The sequence below is a fragment of the Podarcis muralis genome, chromosome 6 (assembly GCF_964188315.1).
Source record: "Podarcis muralis chromosome 6, rPodMur119.hap1.1, whole genome shotgun sequence".
In the NCBI taxonomy this organism is placed as follows: Eukaryota; Metazoa; Chordata; class Lepidosauria; order Squamata; family Lacertidae; genus Podarcis; species Podarcis muralis.
In genome coordinates, this window is record NC_135660.1 from 12764753 (window position 1) to 12786059 (window position 21307).

Below are 21307 nucleotides of genomic sequence, written 5' to 3' on the forward strand. Positions count from 1 at the left end.
CACATCTTATCATGTAGTTGCTCCTATAAATGTGGTCTCTTACTGTGGGTTTGTGTGGGGTGGGGCAGCGCAGGCTGTAGCCTGCATTAATAATAATAATAATAATAATAATAATAATAATAATAATAATAATAATAATAATAATAGCTATTTTTCTAGTGCTGTGGAACATGGTAGGAAATTAAATGTGTCATTAGATCTGCCTGCCCAGTGCCACCACAGCCAGAGAACCCACAGCTGGGACCCACTGACAGAGGAGGAGTCCCACAAGACCAAATGATGCTCAGGACTACCACAAACCGAAGAGGCGTTTACAGGTGATAAACAGACAAGCACCCACATTGCAAAACTCCATGATTTGGTGAGATTCAATATAGCTTGACTGGGTGTCTTCTCATGCAGTGGGGGTTCTACTCTCCCTGGCAGCTACCGTATTCCCCCAAAATATGTTCCAGAAGATTGGGGGACCATCTGGGCATGCAGGTAGCTGATAAACCGGAAGTCTCATTGTGTGAGTGGATTTCCGTTGCATAAGCCATTTATCATTGCATCCCTCCCATTGTGTAGTTTGGGGAACTTCATGACTGAGCAAGGATATGAATTAACATCCTTGCAAATCCGGAATTCTCCCCAGTACATCACTGGGAGCCTCCTTCTCTCATAAAGATAGATAGATGCATAGATTATTTTTTTTTAATCTATGTATTAAATCTTCTAATTCAATAAGTTAAAAGTGTATCAGTTTCATATGCTTTTTAATAGCGGGGATTTCTTTTAGGAATAATTACAGTGGTACTTCGGGTTACAGCCGCTTCAGGTTACGCAATTTCAGGTTGCACACCGCACCGAACCCAGAAGTACCGGAACGGGTTACTTCCAGGTTTCAGCATTCACGCATGCACAGAAGCACTAAACTGCACTTTGCACAAGCGCCAAATTATGACCCATGTGGCGCTGCGGGTTGCAAACGTGCCTCCCGCATGGATCACGTTCGCAACCTGAGGTTGCACTGTAATGCTAATAATAAACAGTTTCTTACACTGTTGAAAATACACAAACAACTTTACTTAATTAGTTTCCATTGCTTTATCCTGGTACCTTTTTCATCTCGGAAATTGATCCCATCCACATTTTGACTCAAATCTGGAAAGAATTTGTAACCCAAGGTTTTGTAAAAGAGAAATGGATGCTATCTATGTAGCAGGCCAGCCTGATAGGGGAATATTCCACACTGCATCATTAATACAGTGCATTTATCTCTGCAAAATTAATTCTTGCTTAGCAGTGTATCAAATAGTCTATGAAGAAAGTTAATTGTGAATCAATGGCTGCAGACAGAATGCTGAATATACTGTAAACTTTCTCATGCAATGCCTTATTTAGCACAGCTGATGAACGACTGGAAGTTGCTGCAGTACGAACTTGCTCTTCTGTCACCTTTTGCATGGAAGTGATTGATCCCTTGGACACTGTTTGTTTAATCTGATTTATCTGTTCTCCACCCTCCTCTAAATAAATCTGGATTGATTTTTAAGACCTTTCACTGTTCAACAGCATAAGCTGGTGTGGTTTTCCTCATAAATATAATATACACTCCTTTCGGGCTGGACAGAAATTGATACCACATCCCCACCCCCAAAAAAACTATGTGATTACTGAAAGACACAAGAAACTATGTGATTACTGAAAGACATGAGGCTCTGCATGGCTCTGCGAAACAGAACTGCCCTTCCTCAGTCCCCAGCAGCGGGGATGGTAGAGACAAAACTCGAATTGCTTAGCTCTGGCTGTCATTGGCTGAGGCTCCACCAGTCATTGGCCTCACTGATTTCTACCCCACCAGTCCCAATGGCCACCACCCACCCACTGGCAAAAGGTATTTCTCCTTCCCCCAAACCTGTATCTTTCAGTTTCTTGCCTATCACTCCGGATAGATTTGAAGCACATTGGTGCCATCTCAGGGTATGGATAGTTGTACCAGATGGAATGTAACATCACCATATATCCTCACTGAAAACCTTTCTGCCAGGCCAATAGCCTGGATAAGTGGAGACTGAGAGCAGGTATGACAGCTGTCTTCAAATACCCAAAGCCCTGTCACATGGAGAATGGAGAAAGCTTGTTTTCTGCTGCTCTGGAGGGCATGACCCAAACCAATGGTTTCAAGTAATAAGAAAAGAAATTCTGACTAAACATCAGGACTAACATAATAAAAAAAATTAATAATAATATTAATATTAACAACAACAATAATGCATTTATTTAAACCCTGCCCATCTGGCTGGGTTTCCCAAGCCACGCTGGGCGGCTTCCAACAGAATATTAAAATACCATAGTTTATTAAATATTAAAGGGTTCCCTAAACAGGGCTGCCTTCAGATGTCATCTAAAAAGTCTGGGAGTTGTTGTTCTCTTTGACATCTGGTGGGAGGGCATTCCCCAGGGCAGGCGCCACTACCGAGAAGGCCCTCTGCCTGGTTCCCTGTAACTTGGCTTGTTGCAGCGAGGGAACCGCCAGAAGGGCTTGGCCCTGGACCTTAGTGTCTGGGCAGAACGATGGGGGTGGAGACGCTCCTTCAGGTATACTGGGCCGAGACCGTTTAGGGATTTAAAGGTCAGCACCAACACTTTGAATTGTGCTCGGAAACGTACTGGGAGCCAGTGTAGGTCTTTCAAGACCGGTGTTATATGGTCTCGGCGGCCGCTCCCAGTCACCAGTCTAGCTGCTGCATTCTGGATTAGTTGTCGTTTCCGGGTCACCTTCAAAGGTAGCTCCACATAGAGCGCATTGCAGTAGTCCAAGCGGGAGAAAACCAGAGCATGCACTACTCTTGTGAGACAGTCCGCAGGCAGGTAGGGTCTCAGCCTGCGTTCCAGATGGAGCTGATAAACAGCTGCCCTGGACACAGAATTGACCTGCGCCTCCATGGACAGCTGTGACCGTAAGAGATGTTTGACAGTGGAACAGTCTCCCTCAGAGTTGTGGGCCCTCCTTCCTTGGAGATTTTTAAGCAGAGGCTGGATGGCCATCTGCCATGTATGATCTAGTTGAGGTTGCTGCATTGCAAGGGATTGGACTAGATGACCCCCAGGATCCCTTCCAACTTTAAAATGCTGTGATCTGCTGCCTTTCCTTGAGTGTATGATGCTTCCCAAAACTTTCAGATGAGAACACCTTTCACCAAATTCTGCTCAATGCATTTCTGCCTCTGTGTTGTCAGATTTATTTATTTTTACCCTAAGTGAAACATGCCCCCTTATGATATACAAACACCCACACACAGAGGTGCAAACACAGCACTCTATTTCCTGCAATGTGATACAAATGAAAGTGTACACAAACAGAGCTATTTGTAGAGAGCTTAGTAGATATGCTGGAGGCACACACTCGGGGGGAGAAAACGTGAGGAAAGCCAACTCTTTAATGCTCTCCTGGTGCCTTAAACGCTTCCCTGATATCGTATGTTGTCCAACAAGGCCTAACAAACGGCACTGCAGCTACAGAAGCCTCTCTTGGGTGAATCGGAGGGATCTTCTCAGTCAATAGCATGAATTAGACTTTAATGCCATGTGCTGAGAGACGTGGCACTCCAGATATCTGACTTGCATCAGTTAGATCTTGGCAGATGCAACAAACAATGAGACAGGTATGTGTAAGCTTTGTGAATTTTTGTGTATTTTTAAACGAGTTTGTGAAATACTTTCTCTCCCCCCTCCCCATTAACATCATTCTTCTTATCAGCGGCTCTTCAGAACGTTCTGAGCTCAATCTCAGCAAGCTCTTCAGAGTGTAATTGATATATATTTTCTCTCTCTCTCCTCGCATCTTCTTAAAGTGCTGCTAAAGGAATGTACCTGCAATTGGTCAAAGCCCCCAATTATACACAATTACGTGTAATGCAATTTCAAGGGCTTACGGAAGTTCTGAATTTAAAGAGGATCGTCATTCTGACAGAGAGAGAGAGAGAGAGAGAGAGAGAGAGAGAGAGAGAGAGAGAGACTGTTACCTGTAGCCAGCAATTCCAGGGGTTCGCAATCTTCATTTCCACCAGCCTTCTCGGGGGAAGAGAACAGCTTCCTCACCAGTGCCGCACAAATAGGCTGGACTAATAGAGAAGTGAGGTTCGATCGGTTCTGTTTATAGCTTCCATCTTCAAGGAGAGTTGAGGGGGGGTAAAGAGAACAACTTAGTATACGACAATAAAACCTTTCTCTAGATCAGTGCATTTGAACAGTTCACGGACAGAACATGCCACTCTGATTCCATGACAGGCCTTCCATGATGGGCACTTTTGGATTTCTGAGAAATGTTTTCTGGCAGTAAGAGCTGTTTGACCATGGAACGGTCTCCCTCAGGAGGTGGTGGACTCTCGTTCCTTGGAGGTTTTTAAGCAGAGGCTGGGTGGACATCTTTCATGGGTGCTGAGATTGAACTGCATTGCAGGGGGCTGAACTGGGAGACCCTTGAGGTCCCTTCCAAGTTTACAAGTCTATGATTCTAATCAGATGCCTGTAGGAAACCTGTAAGCAGGATATATGCCCAGCAACTGGTAATCAGAAGCATACAGCCTCCTACCATGGAGGCAAAGCACAGCCATCATAGCTATTCATAGCCTTTACCTCCATGAATTTGTCCTATCCTCTGCTGAAGCCACCCAAGTTGGTGGCCATCACTGCCTCCTTTGGAAGTGAACACTGCATTTTAACAATCTGCTGTGTGACGGCACACAGTCTTCAAACAAAAACATCTTAAAGGTCCCGGGCCACAGGGAGGTTAGGCTGGCCTCAACCAGAGCCAGGGCTTTTTCGGCTGTGGCCCCGATCTGGTGGAACGCTCTGTCACAAGAGACTAGGGTCCTGCAGGACTTGACATCTTTCCACAGGGCCTGCAAGACAGAGCTGTTCCACCAGGCCTTTGGTAATCCTCATAGAACTCTAGCCCAATGGTTGCCATTAATTTGATTCTGAATTGATTTCAGAATGAATTGATTTTAGAATGTATTTCAATTAATTGATTAATTGATTATGATTTTATGTAAACTGTAATACTTTCACTGTTGTTATCCGCTCTAAGCCTAGCTTTGCCTGGAGAGGGCGGGATATAAATAAATAAATAAATTATTATTATTATTATTATTATTATTATTATTATTATTATTATTGCAAAAAAGAGGATGCCATGACAGCCATTCAAAGCAAATAAATGCAATTTGTACCCCTGAGAAAGAGGATGTGTCCTGGAAAAAGGCAAGTCCCCTTGTGACCACGGAGCAGAAACGAAACTCCTCCTCCTTCTGGAACCAAATTCACACCATTATCAAATTCTACTGGGGGGGCTGGGTACCAAACAAATGTCATAGTTGATGTTTCGGTAAGCGGTTCTACGTGGGTCTCTGTATTGCATGGTGGTCCTTGAACGAGTGTTGACCTTTTTATGGTCCCTCCTCATCAACATTTAACCCAGACTTTTTACAGTTTGCTTTAAGGAAGGGTCGAGCTCAGCAACAGAACGTCTGTTTACATGCAGAAGTCCCGTCCCTGGCATTTCCATGTAGAGCCAGAAATGTCCCCACTGAAACCCAGGAATACTTCTGCCAGTCAGTGTAAGACATACTGAGCTAGATGGCTCACTGGCCTGATTCAGTATAAGAAAACTTTCTGCATTCCTACTGGCAACCTACACCCAGCCAAATTATTGCACAGGAAAGTCATGTTTTGTCAGTGATGAATAAAGCCAAACATGTATCTAGACGTCTGAGGAAAAGTGTGTGTGTGTGTGTGTGTGTGTGTGTGTTCCTATTGTGCCCTAAAATAGCATTTTAATGATCTTCCTTTTTGTTTTCTTTCTTTAGAAAAAGGAAAGTTTGACTCGACACTGAACTGTAATTGTGCATACCACTTCTTTGACTTTCAGCTACAATGCTAATAGAATTGTATTAGTTTTGAAATAACTGAACTGAATGGTTCATTAATTTTTCACCTTAAGCTTAATGGGAATTTGACAGTTTTATGCTGTGAACAGACACCGCAAGGAGGGCCGTGTTGTCTTCCAGGAAATTATAAATTACAACAGAAAAGGGGAAAAAAAGCATGTTTGTGCTCAATCAAGAGTTTGGCTTAGTCACCCTGAGTGCAAAATGAGCTCTGTATACAATCTAACAAAGTCAGGGATCCTGTGGCAAGATCCACTGGGAAGAGCAGCACAGGATGCAGCAGATCTCTGGCTCAGTCAGTTGATTCCCACTCAGTTGGCTAACCCAAAGACGGTTGAGCCAATAGCATTGTAAGCAGTGGCGTAGCGTGGGGGGTGCAGGGGGGGGCCCGGCCGCACCGGGCGCAACATCTGGGGTTAGGGCAAATCCACGGGTCAGGGGGCGCAAATCCATGGGTTAGGGGGCGCAAATTACTTGCCTTGCCCCGGGTGCTGACAACCCACGCTATGCCGCTGATTGTAAGTACGCAAAAAGGGGTGTTTCAGGGGCATGGCAGGGGTGCAGCCAGACCGGGGGGGACGGGATGACTTAGGTTGGATTCTAAGCCCTTTCAGCTCAGTCACAGAACCTGGCATAGAACACTATTTCAAATGCTTGTTTTCCCTCTGCCAGGCTTAAGCAGAGCACCACCAGCAGATTTGGATCAGGTGTGATTTTATGCCGCCTTAAATTACACTGGCTTGCTTTAGACCCCCTTCATGTGCACACGACTAAATAATCTTCTCTGGATTTGTACACTGCAGGTACTCTACATCACTGGTGCACTACCATAGGCCTAGGCATTTATATTTATTGAATTTATTCATTTACTAAATTGGTTATTTATTAAATTTCTTTAGACCCCCTTCATGTGCACACGACTAAATAATCTTCTCTGGATTTGTACACTGCAGGTACTCTACATCACTGGTGCACTACCATAGGCCTAGGCATTTATATTTATTGAATTTATTCATTTACTAAATTGGTTATTTATTAAATTTCTACACCGCCCTTCATCCAAAGATCTCAGGGCATGTCACAGCTCAAAAATACAGAATAAAAACTCAAAATACATAAAAAAAGCAAGAACAAGAATAAAACAAAGCAATAATCCCTCTCCCGCAAACACATTTAAAAGGACGTAAAATGCTAATCAGCTGAAGGTGTCGGGGGCCACCTCCCCATCCTGACCCTCCCAGGGAGGAGGAAGAGGAAGACAGTATAGATTTACAACAGGGGTTTGAGGGAGGTCACAGCTGAGAGGCAGATGAGGGGGGAAAGTTGGGAAATAATGAGAGAGGAGGAGCAATCAGAGCTGGAGCAGCAGCTGGCTGACACATTGTCCCTAGAAAGCATTCCAGTCCCACCATCTCCCAGAACCTGGTGAGCCTTAAAAGTAGGAGAGCAAAGAGCTCGAAGACAGAGGACACTTAGCAGCACGCGTAGAGGAAGTGACGATGAATGAGGATGTGGGAGAGACAGGGGTGGCGGCGATGAACTGGGGACAACACCATTATCCAAGAGGCTGGGTGCTATAGCCTCTCTCTTTCAAGTTTGAAATAAAAAAGGACTGTAAGAAACCTTTCCTTGTCTTTTTGTGCCAGTGTGTTGTAGTGGTTAAGAGCAGTAGACTCATAATCTGGTGAACTGGGTTCATGTCTCCGCTCCTCCACATGCAGCTGCTGGGTGACCTTGGGCTAGTCACACTTCTTTGTTGTAGGGGAGTGTCAGGGAACTGCCATCGGAAAGACAGGAGGTGGAAGGGCTCACAGAGGTTGGGAGAGACTTAGCAGCTGAGGAGGGAACCAGCAGGGGGAGAGAAGGAGCTCCAAGGGAAAGTGAGTCGGAGGGATGGCTCAGAGACACTTCCAGCGAAAACAGTGTGGAGGTTTCAGGACCTCCTATAGGGACACCCACTCCTCGCCGGAAACTGTCGTGCCGAGAGCCCAGAAGACGTGTTTCCGTTAAGGAGCTTTTATGCTGGAAGAGATTCCGGAAGCGCCCACTGTCGGATTCTGCTAGCGACTGACGGAGCCATGCTGAAGGGGCTCCGTTATAGACAGAGGTTTGCGGACTTAACCAAACTCTGAGGGACTAGGATTTTTACGCACAAGCAGCTCATCATCCCATCACAGGGAGGAAGGGAAAGGAGAACGTTGGCCGCTTTGAGACTCATTCGAGTAGTGATTAAGCGGGATATCAAATCCAAACTCTTCTTCTTTATACCTTCCTGGGCAACCAGCCGGTAGCCTCTCACAAAAGGCCCCTGTCTCTACAAATACAGCAGTCCTACAGTTCTACTTCATCCCCAAAGGTACGTATACTGATCTAGAGCCACTTTAACACGCCACTGTAAAACACTCCACATGACACCGTTGGCGAAATGTAAGGTAAAGGTACCCCTGCCCGTACGGGCCAGTCTTGCCAGACTCTAGGGTTGTGCGCTCATCTCACTCTATAGGCCGGGAGCCAGTGCTGTCTGCAGACACTTCCGGGTCACGTGGCCAGCGTGACATTGCTGCTCTGGCGAGCCAGAGCCGCACACGGAAACACCGTTTACCTTCCCGCTAGTAAGCGGTCCCTATTTATCTACTTGCACCCGGGGGAGCTTTTGAACTGCTAGGTTGGCAGGCGCTGGGACCGAACGACAGGAGCGCACCCCGCCGCAGGGATTCGAACCGCCGACCTTTCGATTGGCAAGTCCTAGGTGCTGAGGCTTTAACCCACAGCGCCACCTGCGTCCCGTTGGTGAAATAGTGAGCTATTAATTCCTCATTCCTTTGTCAAAGGGGCAAAGAAATGGCCTGTGGTTTCGCAGAGATGGGATGGGGAAGATTAACTGGCTCCAGCACGGGCAAGGCAGCTGTGGTCCTCAAAAGACTGTCAAAGATTTCAGCTGAGAGAGAGGGAGAGGGTTTCAAGGAAAAGTTTGACGGATAGCGAGTGGGTGGCCCTTTCAGCAAAGCAGAAGGAAGGCATGTAGGCGTGTGTAAATGGAAACACTTGAGTTTGCGTGGAGTAAAGAGCAAAATGGAGAAACATGCAAGTTAGGAAACGACAACATGGATAAAGTTAAACTCAAACATTCTGCTCTGTTGCCAAGGAACCCGTAAGCAGAGGCATGGCCATCTGCCAGCTTGCTGCGTGCATCTTTAGGTAACGGGTGTCGTTAATAAGCAAATGTGAGAGCATCCCTAGGTTTCAGTGTAAAAAAGGGGGGGGGAATGAAAAATGCAAATGAGACATAATGTAAATCTTAATCTAAAACCAATCCCCCCATGAGCTGAAAGAAGGGACCTCCGTTTTGCAGCTGCCTTTCTAAATATACTTCCAAAGATGCTTCTATTTTGTTTCTCCTGGAAGCTGAAACGAGCTGTTCTGCCCACTGTGATAGCACTGAGATGGGAGCTGCTACGACATGTGGTTTTAAAAAGGGCGCATTTAAAAACCACATATTGATTTGAGGCATGGCAGAGAGTGAAATGGGCATCTTTCCTGGGGCGTTACCTGCTTTTATGGCAGGCAGAGTGCTTAGTACACAGCTGGAAGACAAAGTAGCCCAAAAGATGTTTTTTTTTTAAAATAAAAATAAACCCACTTTGTTTAAAAAGCATTCAATTCATTCATCCCTATTTTCCTTTGACATTTCCTTCACTTTAGTGAGACAAATGTCTATTAACAACAGGCAAGCACCTTCTGTGTGCTGTTTTTGATGCCTGCTAAAAACGTTTTAGTTCTGGCAAGGCTACCCAGACAGGAAATTTTATTATGTATATTTTTTCCTTTTTCTTCTTTTTCAAAAAGGCTGCTGATTTTACCTGTGTTTTGATAATCCTGTTATGTCTTCTGCTTTTAAAGTCTATAGATTTTATCAACATTTGCTTGTGAATACTTTATATTCTTTAATGTAAACAGCTTAAAGTGTGTGTGTTTTTATAAAAAAAAGTGGTGTATAAATTCTGTCAAGTAAATAAAATGAAGAGTTATGGCCGCATACTGGCTAAGCATGTGAGAGCCGTGAATGAAAAAAGTTCACTATTCGAGCCTCTACCAAGAATTGATTATTTACTTATCTGCGCAATCCACAGGCGGTTTGGAACAAAATGAGTAAATAGGAATACATAAAAACCCATTGAAAACATGCAATCCATTGAACACACAGCAAGAAGTAACCAAATGGCAGATACTAAGAGGCAGCAATCAGGTCTCTCCTGAGGTGCCCTCAGGAAAAACTGCTCCCCACATCTGTAAAACGGACATGATAAGGTGATTTGAGCCCATGGCTGTGGGCAGGATTCCTGAATTGCAGTAGGTTGCACTAGATGTTCTTCAGATTATTTCCAACTCTACAATTCTATTCTTCCAAGGTCTGATCTACTACATAGCCTCCAACATTCATCAGATTAAAACAGGGACATTTCTCACTCTCCCCAACTGACCTTCTTCAATGCTCCCCCCCCCCATTTTTTTGTCCCCCGGCCTCCGCACCACAGAACATTTCTTATCAAAAGAAGAGCATGTCCAACCACCACGACACCAACGGAACACCACACACACACACCTCACTGTCCTGAGAAAACCCGTAATCCCAATTTAATTTTATTCTTCGGTATAGTTGCAAAAAGAAAAGCACACACCAGTAAAATTTAGAAAGGGGCAAGATTAGACATAGACACACAGTGTGTTTAAAAACAAATACAAAACAAGACTTCTGGTGCTCTGCTCCACTAATCCCTTTCTTCCCACCCAGGACAGTCCTGCCCTCTGCCTGTGCCTGAAAGCCAGTGCATCACACAGGGCTGGGCCTCAGTGGCCATAACCTCTTCTCCTCCTTGCCTGCTCTCCAGCAGCCACTGCAACCTGCCCAAGGGAGGAGGCTGCCCAAGAGAAGAGGCAACAGGATGTTCCCTCACTGCTGGCTGAGCCCTAGCTGGGCCAGATTTGCCTTATTCCAAACTTGCTCATCTTTGCGGACCTTGGGTTTGGATTGTGTTGTAAGGCAGCGTCAATGGCAGACAATCTAACAGAAGAGACCCACAAGGACATAAGGAAACCCTTGATGGACTGAGCCAAAGGCCATATAGTCCAGCAGCCGATTCTCAAAAGTGGCCAGTGAGATTTGTAGGGAGAAACCACAAGCAGGACCATCTCCTTGGCCCAGTAGTCTTTGCTTTTTCAAGCAGATCTCACCCTTCCTTTCCGTTGCCTCTGGCATAGCTTGTTTTATTTGCAATTAGACCACTGCTTAAAAGGGCTCCCCCCCCCGCCCACTTCCCTTTACGCCTTGCATACGGTGACAAATTTGTCATTCACAGTTCCAGTACGGAATGCAGTTAATTTCTCTAAGGAGATGCTCAGCAGATGCCAGTAAGAAGTGGAAGTAAGGGGATGGTTTTAGCAATCATTTGCAAGCTAAATGCTAGCTAAATATCAAGGAGTTAGAAGCAAAGACATGCAGGTTTGTTTTTATGATTTTTTAAAAAGGACCCCGCATAACAATTGCATAGAAAGTGAAAGAAGAAGATTGATGCAAGCGAACAATTCAGACAATGATGCATCTGACTACACATACAGGAGATAAGCATTATAACCTATGATTTCTACATATGCATCATGCAGTTAAAGCAAGTGTAGGAGAAGAAAGGAGGGAACTGGCATCCTGTGAGTGCTTAGGTAGCAATCCTAAGAATAGGAAACCAGCCTAAATTACACTGTCTTAAATTAAGGCAGTGTAAAGCACCTCAGACCTAAAGTATGCTAGGAAGCAAGGCTGCTGCTGGCTAAGCCGGCCAAGCCTGGAAGAAAACAAGGCTTGAAAACAGATTTTGAGTTGCAACACCCTTTTGCCAGATTAATTTACCCCAGATTAACAGAACATGTGAATGGAATCAAGATCCATTCTTAAACTGTTTCTCTACTGCAAAAGCCCACTCAGTTTGGACACTGGAACCTCCTGAACAGGAAGTGGTTCCAGGGCTGTTTTTACCCGGGGGTGCAAGGGGTGTGGGGCACCCGGACACCAAATTCTGGGGGGCTCTAGGCGCCCGCCGCTGAAGCCGCCTAAGCTCTTAACCATGGGTAGGCAAACTAAGGCCCGGGGGCCGGATCCAGCTCAACTGCCTTCTAAATCTGGCCTGTGGACGGTCTGGGAATCAGCGTGTTTTTACATGAGTAGAATGTGTCCTTTTATTTTAAATGCATCTCTGGGTTATTTGTGGGGCCTGCCTGGTGTTTATACATGAGTAGAATGTGTCCTTTTATTTAAAATGCACCTCTGGGTTATTTGTGGGGCATAGGAATTCATTCATTTTCCCCCCTTCAAAATATAGTCCGGCCCCCCACAAGGTCTGAGGGAAAGTGGACTGAAAAAGTTTGCTGACCACTGCTCTTAACTATCTACCTGTTATGAAATAATAAATAATTTTGATCAAGCTAGGAAAACAAAATACATATATACCTACGTATTACCAAAATGTATACCTACTGTTTCACTAAAGGACTTTCGACTTTGTGTGTTCATTTACCAAAGATGCGTCGCGCCGGTGGCGGTGGTGCTTGTCATTCACAACAGCGGCGCTTGTCAGACTTGGGGGCTAAAGACTCCCCTGAGCAGTTCAGTTTCCTTTTGCTGTTGAACTAGATTTGAACAACAAGGAATGCTTTGTCCTTCGTTCTTCTGGAGCCCTGAATTCTGGCTTGCTCCTTGAGCCTGCCTCCTCGCCTGTCCTTTGGTCCTACCAATGATTCCTAGTTCACCTCAGACTATGGCCCAGCCCTGACATGTAAACTGATGCCTGTGACAATATATATACTGTCCCATTTTATTCCCATGAGACTGTTGAGAGTGAAGGAAAACTCCCTTATCCTGCAAAAACAAACATCTCAGCTGGTCCAATATATAGCTTTTGAAACAGTACGAAATGTGGCTCTGAGTTTGCCCACAGACACATATGCAGATGGCATATGAAAAGTGGGTTGCTTAGATACTGCAGTTTCTGTTGAAATTTGTTTTTGCTTTCTATATGTCTAGCTTGGTTTATAAGAATCACTGAAAAGGTTATATCCAAAAGTTGCCTCTCTCTCTCTCTCTCTCTCTCTCTCTCTCTCTCTCTCTCTCTCTCTCTCTCATCTGTTGGAATTGTCAGTTTAGGGAAGACTGTGAAGTTTCTTTTCCTGCAGGCATATTAGAGCAGAAGAACAACATCTAGGGTGATGCTCAGGAAGGGGAACCATGTGGAAGAGGGACAAATCTTTAGAAGCACTGCAGAACAGGGGATTTCAGTAGCAGAATTCGGCATAACAAACTTCACCTACTAAGAGTTGGGATGAATTTGATTCAGGTTGCATTTAAATTTAAATCTACCTACTTTGCACTTTCTGAAAAGATACACAAATTGAAACAGCCATCCTTTGAAATCCGCACATATCCAAATGGTTGTATTCAGCTAATGTTTACTCAGAGTAGACGCATGGAAATTAATGGGCCTCAGTTAGTCATGGCCATTAATTTCAACGGAGCTACTCGGAGACAAAGTTAGTTGGGTGCAACCCTTAAATTTGCATTTTATTTTAATGTACCCACTTCTAAATGCACTTTGCTTCAATATGAATACACACAATTTGGTAAGTTGTTTGAGTTGAGGATTCTACTGTAAAATTCAGCAAAGCTTGAAATCCAATGGATAATTATTTTCCAAGCAGAGGTGCAAATTAAGTTGGTTCACTTGAAAATGTAGGCAAAGCAAAATTCTCCTCTGCCCCTAGTGAGAAGGTGGTGTTGGAAAAGGAGAAAGCAGAGGCCCTATCCACTGATGCAAATGTAAGACGGAATAAGGCTCCTTTATTTACAGGCTCTACTTTCATGATCTTTTAATGGTTTGTGCTAATTGTACACACAGCATTGTCTTTAGACAGTGTTTTAAAGGACTTAACAGCACATTTTTTGTGCTTTTTCTAGATTGTTCAGCTGCAGTTGCACTCATTACACTAGACTATTATAAATTTGTATACACAGGTTTTTAAGACTGTATAGGTTCAGACAGTGCTTTTTTTTCTTTAAAAATATTTAGGGGTATTCTCATTTTGACTCAAGAAAATCAGCATTTTATAGTTCAAATCAAAAATAAATAAATACAGTAAATGGACAAAAGTACAAAGATTCACAAAATGTTTAGGGGTACCCCTGAGTCCCCCCCAGAAGAAAAGGACTGGGTTCAGAAATGTGTAAATCGGCATGCTTAAATTATGTTGAGGGGAGGTTATGCAGACATTTCTTTACAGGGAAATGTCATCAGAAACTGGAATCTCCTCCCCCCCCTTCTGTCGTTACTTGAAATTATAAATTTACTTTTGGTGAAAAAGATGCTATTAATGGAAATTTTGGAATTGTAAACCTTCCCATATTGCTGCAGGATTTCACTTCACAAAATTCAAGGCAGCTCTGGCGGCTCCTGCTCAGGCAAAATAAATCAGCAATTCCAAAGAAAAGCTGAGTTTCCATAAACAGTAGCAAAATGTCCCGAGTGATGGTCTCACAAATCTGAGGTCAAGGTGGCAGTGATCCCTTCAAGTCAGCAACCTTAGCAACGTTCTCTCTCCCTCTTACATAAGGAAGTTTCTAGGAAATTTGTAATAGCTTGCAAACTGGGGCCACTGGGTAGAGATGCATGGTGACCTTTACTCAAGTGCAAATAATAAATTGGTCGATGTGGTGCATAATGAGTAAGAAGCTTTGATAAGCCATTGGAAGATACTACACGTTCTTGATGTGTACAGCTACAGAAACATGAAGCACCCTAAAAGTTCAGGTAGCAGCTGAAGCCTATGACGTGTGCATTCTGACACCTCTAAAGCCAGCACTATGTTATGTACAAGCAGGCAATCTTACGTGCCCATAATAATGAGATTTATTATTATTAAAAATAATAAAAACCTTAGAATATACTGCAAGGAGATGAAATGGAAATAGAAAATCTCTAAGAAAACACTGATTGTGACAGCTTTAGGATAGCAATTATTTTGTTTATAGCATGCAGTAAACACTGCAGGGATTCAGAACATCACAAAGAGGCCACGGCTTGCAGCCAACACAAAAGGGAGTTGCAGGGGCTACCAATGCTACTCTGTCTGTATCCTGAAAAGAAAGTGGAAAATAATCACATGCCATGCATAATTTGTTTCTGCGGAAGCATATAAATTTTGGCTTATGATGTTCTTATGGCCATAAACTGACACTACACTTGTAATCGATTTCCCGGTGGCACCAGAACATGAGATTTATTTTGTCCCTCAGCCTTGACTGTGTCAGGAGAACATTATGGAAACTGTCCTGGGTTAAACCATTGATCCGGTTACAGAGATGGAGCTGGGAGAGATCTCAAGGATCATCTAGTCCACCTGCCTGCTATGAGAAAGATCCCTTATAGATCAGACATTCAGATCATACAGTTCAGTACAGTGGTACCTCAGGTTACGGATGTTTCAGGTTAAAGACACTTCAGGTTACAGACTCTGCTAACCCAGAAATAGTACCTCAGATTAAGAACTTTGCTCCAGAATGAGAATAGAAATCGTGTGCAGCAGTGGGAGGCCCCATTAGCTAAAGTGGTGTATCAGGTTAAGAACAGTTTCAGGTTAAGAACGAACCTCCAGAACGAATTAAGTTCTTAACCCAAGGTACCACGGTATTCTGTTCCTACAGCGGTCAACTAGATATCTCTAAGAAGCACACAAGCTGCCTGCACGTGAGAGCAATAGCCTATTCCCATGGTTGTTCTCTAGCAACTGGCAACCAGAGGTAGCTTTCTCCTCCATGATTTGGTATATTGGTGGCTGTCACCATATTTTGTGGGTAGTGAATGCCATAGTTTATCTTCCTTTTTTCTGTCCTGATTCCCACCATACAGCTTCGTTGAATGACCCCAGGTTGTTATAGAAGAAGAGAAAATAGGAATGGCCACAATAACATAGCACAACACAAGCTGTACCATAGGGGCTTTCAGACTTTCTGCATTCAGATAATCCATTCCACAGTTATCTGTTTGTCCAGTTATCCATTAAGCATGCCATGAAGCAAGCCCCGGTAAGTTACACAAGATTGAGGTGCAACTCATTGCTGGGTCTTCCTATTGACCTGCATGACCTGAGACTGCAGACTAGGACACACCAAACACCTTTCTGCACAACAAAACAAAATATTTGGGCTGTCTTTCAGGTACTTTGAATGCTCATCTCATTGAAGATCTGCAAATAAACCTTCATGGAACTCCAGGATTTCCCCAAAATACAATTTAAAGAACATTGGCATGGAGGAACTGTCATTCCAAATCACAAGGACTGTTGTTGGTTTTTTTAAATGGGAGGGACCATATCTCAGTGGTGAGCCAAAATTATTTGCAAACAGAAGGTCCCACATTCCATCTTGGTCTCCTGTAGTTATAAGGATTAGGTGGCAGTTATAAGGATCAAGGTCCCCAAGACCTTGCACAGTTGCTTCCAGTTAGAGTAGACCAGGCGCACCTAACATGGTACCCACCCAGTTGCTGTTGGACTACAACTCCAATTATCCCTGATTATTGGCCATGCCAGCTAGGGCTCATGGCAGTTGGGACCCATCTGCATCTAGAGCAAGGTTTGCCAACTTAGGTCTCCAGCTGTTTTTGGACTACAACTCCCATCATCCCCTAGGCGTCAGGGATGATGGGGACTGTAGTCCAAAAACCCAAGTTTAGGAAACCCTGATCTAGAGCGAACCATGTTGGCTACCACTGGAGCAAACAGTTCAAGGATAGATATATTCTTCTCCTCATTGTGCTGTGCTAAGTGGCAGAACTGTAGGTTTCATTTGGTTTTTTAGAGTGACCGCCACACACAAAGCATATCCATGCTGCTTCTATATCAGGGTTGGCTAACCAGATGCTTGTTAAATTCCAGCACCTTTCAGTTCCATCCAGTACAGACAACAGATGCAGATAACTTGAGTTGTAGTCCAGAAACATCTGGAGGGCCACAGGTTTCCCGACCTTGTTTTATATCCTTCCATGAACAAGAACAAACATATCAAGAAAATGTTCTCTAAATTCAGTCTTCCCCTCCTCTCCTTATATGTGTTCATGTGTGTGCGTGTGCTTGCGTGTGCATGTGTATGTAATTGTAAACATTTATTAGTTTATTAATGGAAGTTCTCGGGTGACAAACAGTTTCAAATAATTTTAAACCACGCACACAGAAAAATCCAGTATGAAAATATATGCCTCACTGTGAACAGAATTTCCAGCAACATAAAAATAAATTACAGGAAAAGCATAACCTTCATTTCAGAACCATGCAATATTAAAGTCAAAGTAATTTTTACAAGAGATCAGGGTGACTCTAGTTACAATGTAGGTCTATTGGCGTTGCTTTACTGAAACAGTTCCCAGACTAATTTTAAATTGCTTGTGGAGTACCAATAAAAGCACATGTGACAACCACCTGTGAAATTAGTTACCAACGCGAATAATAAGCGATTCACTGAGAGAGCAGTTAAAATTTAAAGTATCCCCTGCCAATACTTATCTTTCCTCATCTTTGACTAATGCCAAGTTTGTTTAGAGTAGTTCTGCCCTTAAGTTCAAAAGGATATAATTAATAAGAATTATTAATTCGATCGGGACAACGTCCCATCTAGTCCAGCATCCTGTGTTCACAGTGGCTGCCAGATGTCTGTGGGAAACCTGGAAGCAGGATTCAAGCCCTAGAGTACTCTCCCCCTTCTTTGGTTTCCAGCAACTGGTATTCGAAAGCCTCGCTGCCTCCAGCTGTGAAGACAGAGAATGGCCATCAAGGTTTGTTGTTTAGTCGTTTAGTCGTGTCTGACTCTTTGTGACCCCATGGACCAGAGCATGCCAGACACTCCTATCTTCCACTGCCTCCTGCAGTTTGGTCAAACTCATGCTGGCAGCTTCGAGAACACTGTCCAATCATCTCATCCTCTGTTGTCCCCTTCTCCTTGTGCCCTCCATCTTTCCCAACATCAGGGTCTTTTCCAGGGAGTCTTCTCTTCTCATGAGGTGGCCAAAGTACTGGAGCCTCAGCTTCAGGATCTGTCCTTCCAGTGAGCACTCAGGGCTGATTTCCTTCAGAATGGATAGGTTTGATCTTCTTGCAGTCCATGGGACTCTCAAGAGTCTCCTCCAGCACCATAATTCAAAAGCATCAATTCTTCGGCGATCAGCCTTCTTTATGGTCCAGCTCTCACTTCCATACATCACAACTGGTAGGCATCAAAAGCCCTCTCTTGCATGAATTTTGTCTAGCACTCTTTTAAAGCCATCTAGGTTTGTGGCCCTCACTGTCCCCAGTGGAAGCACGATCCATAATTTCCCCATACCTGTTCTGAATGTTCCATCACTCAGCTTCATTGGTATGAACCTCTTAATCTCAGTAGTTAGCTACCAAACCCAGATTTTTATCATCAGTCCAATTTTTCTAGAACTATAGATGCTGGAGCTCACCATCAACTTGTTATCTTAGAATGGCAATGGCGCCAACCTGAGAGCTAGTGAGCTCCAGCTGAAAGAAAGCCCAGCTTATCATCATGTTTTATTGCCAGGGGAGAGGAGGCTTCAAGTCTGCATGAAGGAGAAATGCGGAGAACCGAATTTAAATTTGCAAAAATTAGAGACTGAGAGACAGGAAACAACAATGACATATTGTCCCACTCCTTTTTAAAAAGTGTCTTTTTTTTTTTAATAAGGAGGGCAGGAAGAAAGAAAAAAAACCTCCTCTAAAGCTATGATCTCACATTATATATGGTTAGCATTCTGGCTCTTAGCTCCTCCACCCCTCTGCTTTCATGCCTTAGCCTACATTCTTTGAGCAGGTATTTTATTCACATAAAAGCTAATGTGTCCACTGGCAGAACCTGCTTAGTGGAGCTTTGTGATCCCAAACCCGTAAAAAGTGAACTGTGCTTGTAATAAATGGGAAAGACCAGGCACGACAACAAAATTGAAGCAGCCAAGAATGACAGGATGAGAAAGGTAGCGCTGAAGCAAAAAAAAGGAGGTGGGGGAATTCAAAATGTAAGGGAGTGCAGGGCATTGCAAGTCTGATTCAAGAAACTGCAGTTATATAGGGGAGGTACATTGGGACAAGGAAAGCAAGCAACTGTTCTCCATACTGTTCCATATCTCTACATTATAACAGAGATACCACACTATTCTGTTTAGAAATATTGGAAATGTGTCTTCTTTTTATTCATATTTTTTACAGTGGAAATTGATGGTGAAGAAGAGGTGAGCTGCACCAACTGATGGCAAAAGAGAATGATTTCTATTCAAGAACAGAAATGCAAAAACTGGATGCAAAACAAACCCCAAAACAAAAGAGAAAGCAAAAATTAAATTGAAAAGCAGCCTGCAGGCTGCTTTTTAAAATTTAAAGCCTGAATCAAACTTTTAAACAAAACTGGGCTATTTGGAAAAGAAAATCTGCATTTTATCAGCAGCTCAAGATACATTCTCTTTTGTTTTTGTTTTTGTTTTTTTGTAATTAAAAACAGAGGGGTTACAAGAATGCAAGGGAATGAATCCAGAGAAAGCGCTATAGATGTAGGAACAATCCCCTCTTCCGCCGGAACGCTCACTAAACTTACAGACATTTACCCTCCTTCAAAATGCTGAAGTTGCTCGTTTGGAGTGTCTCTGGGAGTGAGAGTTCATTACAGTCACTAATGCCTCACCCGCCTCATGGGAGGGCCGGCCCTAATCAAACCATATAATTTGCTAAATGGTGAACAGAAGACTCAACAATATCCTGCAGCGGCCCTTCTGAAGCCTTGCTGTGTGCTCTTCCACTGATGTCACTCCCTTGCCCTTTTGCTTTACCCTATCTAGTAATTTTCGGTAGCCCACACCCAGTTTCTCAATGCCTAATATACTCGAGAGAGAGAAAAAACGTGACCTTCAAAATACACAGAACATCAATAATTTGAGGACAGAGAGAGGCAAGAAGAAAGGAAATGTTGGGGGAAATATTTCTAACAGGATTCACACACATATACATAAAGTCCTCTGATACATATCTAATAGCATCCTTGCCCTTGGCTTCAGGCAAGGTCTATAATATTTGCTGCAAGTTGTTTCTACAGCACAGCTAGAAATTGGGGGGGGAAAACAACATTCTGGATTAAGCCTTACCTCCTGCATATCATTGGCCAACATTTACTTTACAGGGCTGGATTTGCCCGGCAGTGAGCAACAAAATATTTTCCACAGTGATTTGAGCTACCAGGAAGCATCTCATTGACTTGTTTGTTGATACTTCATAGGGAGTGCAGGCACTATCCATTGGATGTGTTAATAAATATTCTGTTTCATTTTAAGAATTAGTCTTCTTGAATTGAGGAAGCGTTGCTTTTTTCTGGGGGGTGGAGGGGGGGTTTATTTTAGATTAACTTGATAGTTTGGGGTAAGTCAACGTTCCTCTGAAGGAGCACAGCTTGGTTCCAGGATTTGCTACTTATCCCAAGGCTTTCTGGCTTCCAAACTCCATTTCAGAAGCAGTGATCTTTGCAGTAAAAGCAGAACCACCTATTCACTGATGTGCCTCTCTCCCATTCATCTGGCGGCATTACTCAATGAACCAAAGTACTGGGTCAGTCTTAATTCTTTCTCCCTATACGTCCTCTTCTTGTTCATTCTACGCAAATGGTAAAATTTAAATGGGAGATTTCAGGAGGGAGATTGGATAACAATGCCACTGAAATGAGCAAGCAAAATGCTCAAGGCACTGGAACATTTTCCCCATGAGGAAAGCCTAAAGAATAGAATAGAATAGAATAGAATAGAATAGATTCTTTATTGTCATTACACAAGTGCAACATTGCACAAGTGCAACGAAATTGGATGCCATCCCTTAAAAACAACAAAAGCAAAACAACAACAACAACCAAACAAACCACATTCCAGCCACACCCACACCAACACCCATCAAACTCCCAGGTCACACTATCGAGTTACAGCATTCAAAAAGGCCACAGCTCTTGGATAGAAACTGTTTTTCAGTCTATTTGTCCTTGACTTGATGTTTCTATATCTCCTGCCAGAAGGCAGTAGTGCAAACAGACTGTGTCCCGGGTGAGATGAATCCTGCAGGATGTTGTTTGCTTTCCTAAGACAACGGGAACCGTACAGTTCTTCCAAAGATGGGAGAGGATGACCAATAATCCTTTGGGCTGTGGTTATGACCTTCTGGAGCACCTTCCTCTCCCTAGCTGTACAACTGGAGAACCAAGCACAAATACAGTATGTAAGAATGCTCTCTATGGAGCCTCGGTAGAAGGACACCAG

The 21307-nt window shown here is 43.6% G+C and overlaps 1 protein-coding gene across 3 annotated transcripts in view; it reads right to left on the reverse strand.

The window, feature by feature from the left end:
- The window catches only part of NAALADL2 (N-acetylated alpha-linked acidic dipeptidase like 2), a 770720-nt gene that overhangs the window by 199121 nt on the left and 550292 nt on the right, over positions 1-21307 (reverse strand). For all 3 annotated transcript variants that reach the window (XM_028731603.2, XM_028731602.2, XM_028731601.2), the window contains one exon: positions 4008-4151. In XM_028731603.2, the coding sequence (XP_028587436.2) occupies positions 4008-4151 (144 nt within the window). The remainder of the gene's footprint in view (positions 1-4007; positions 4152-21307) is intronic.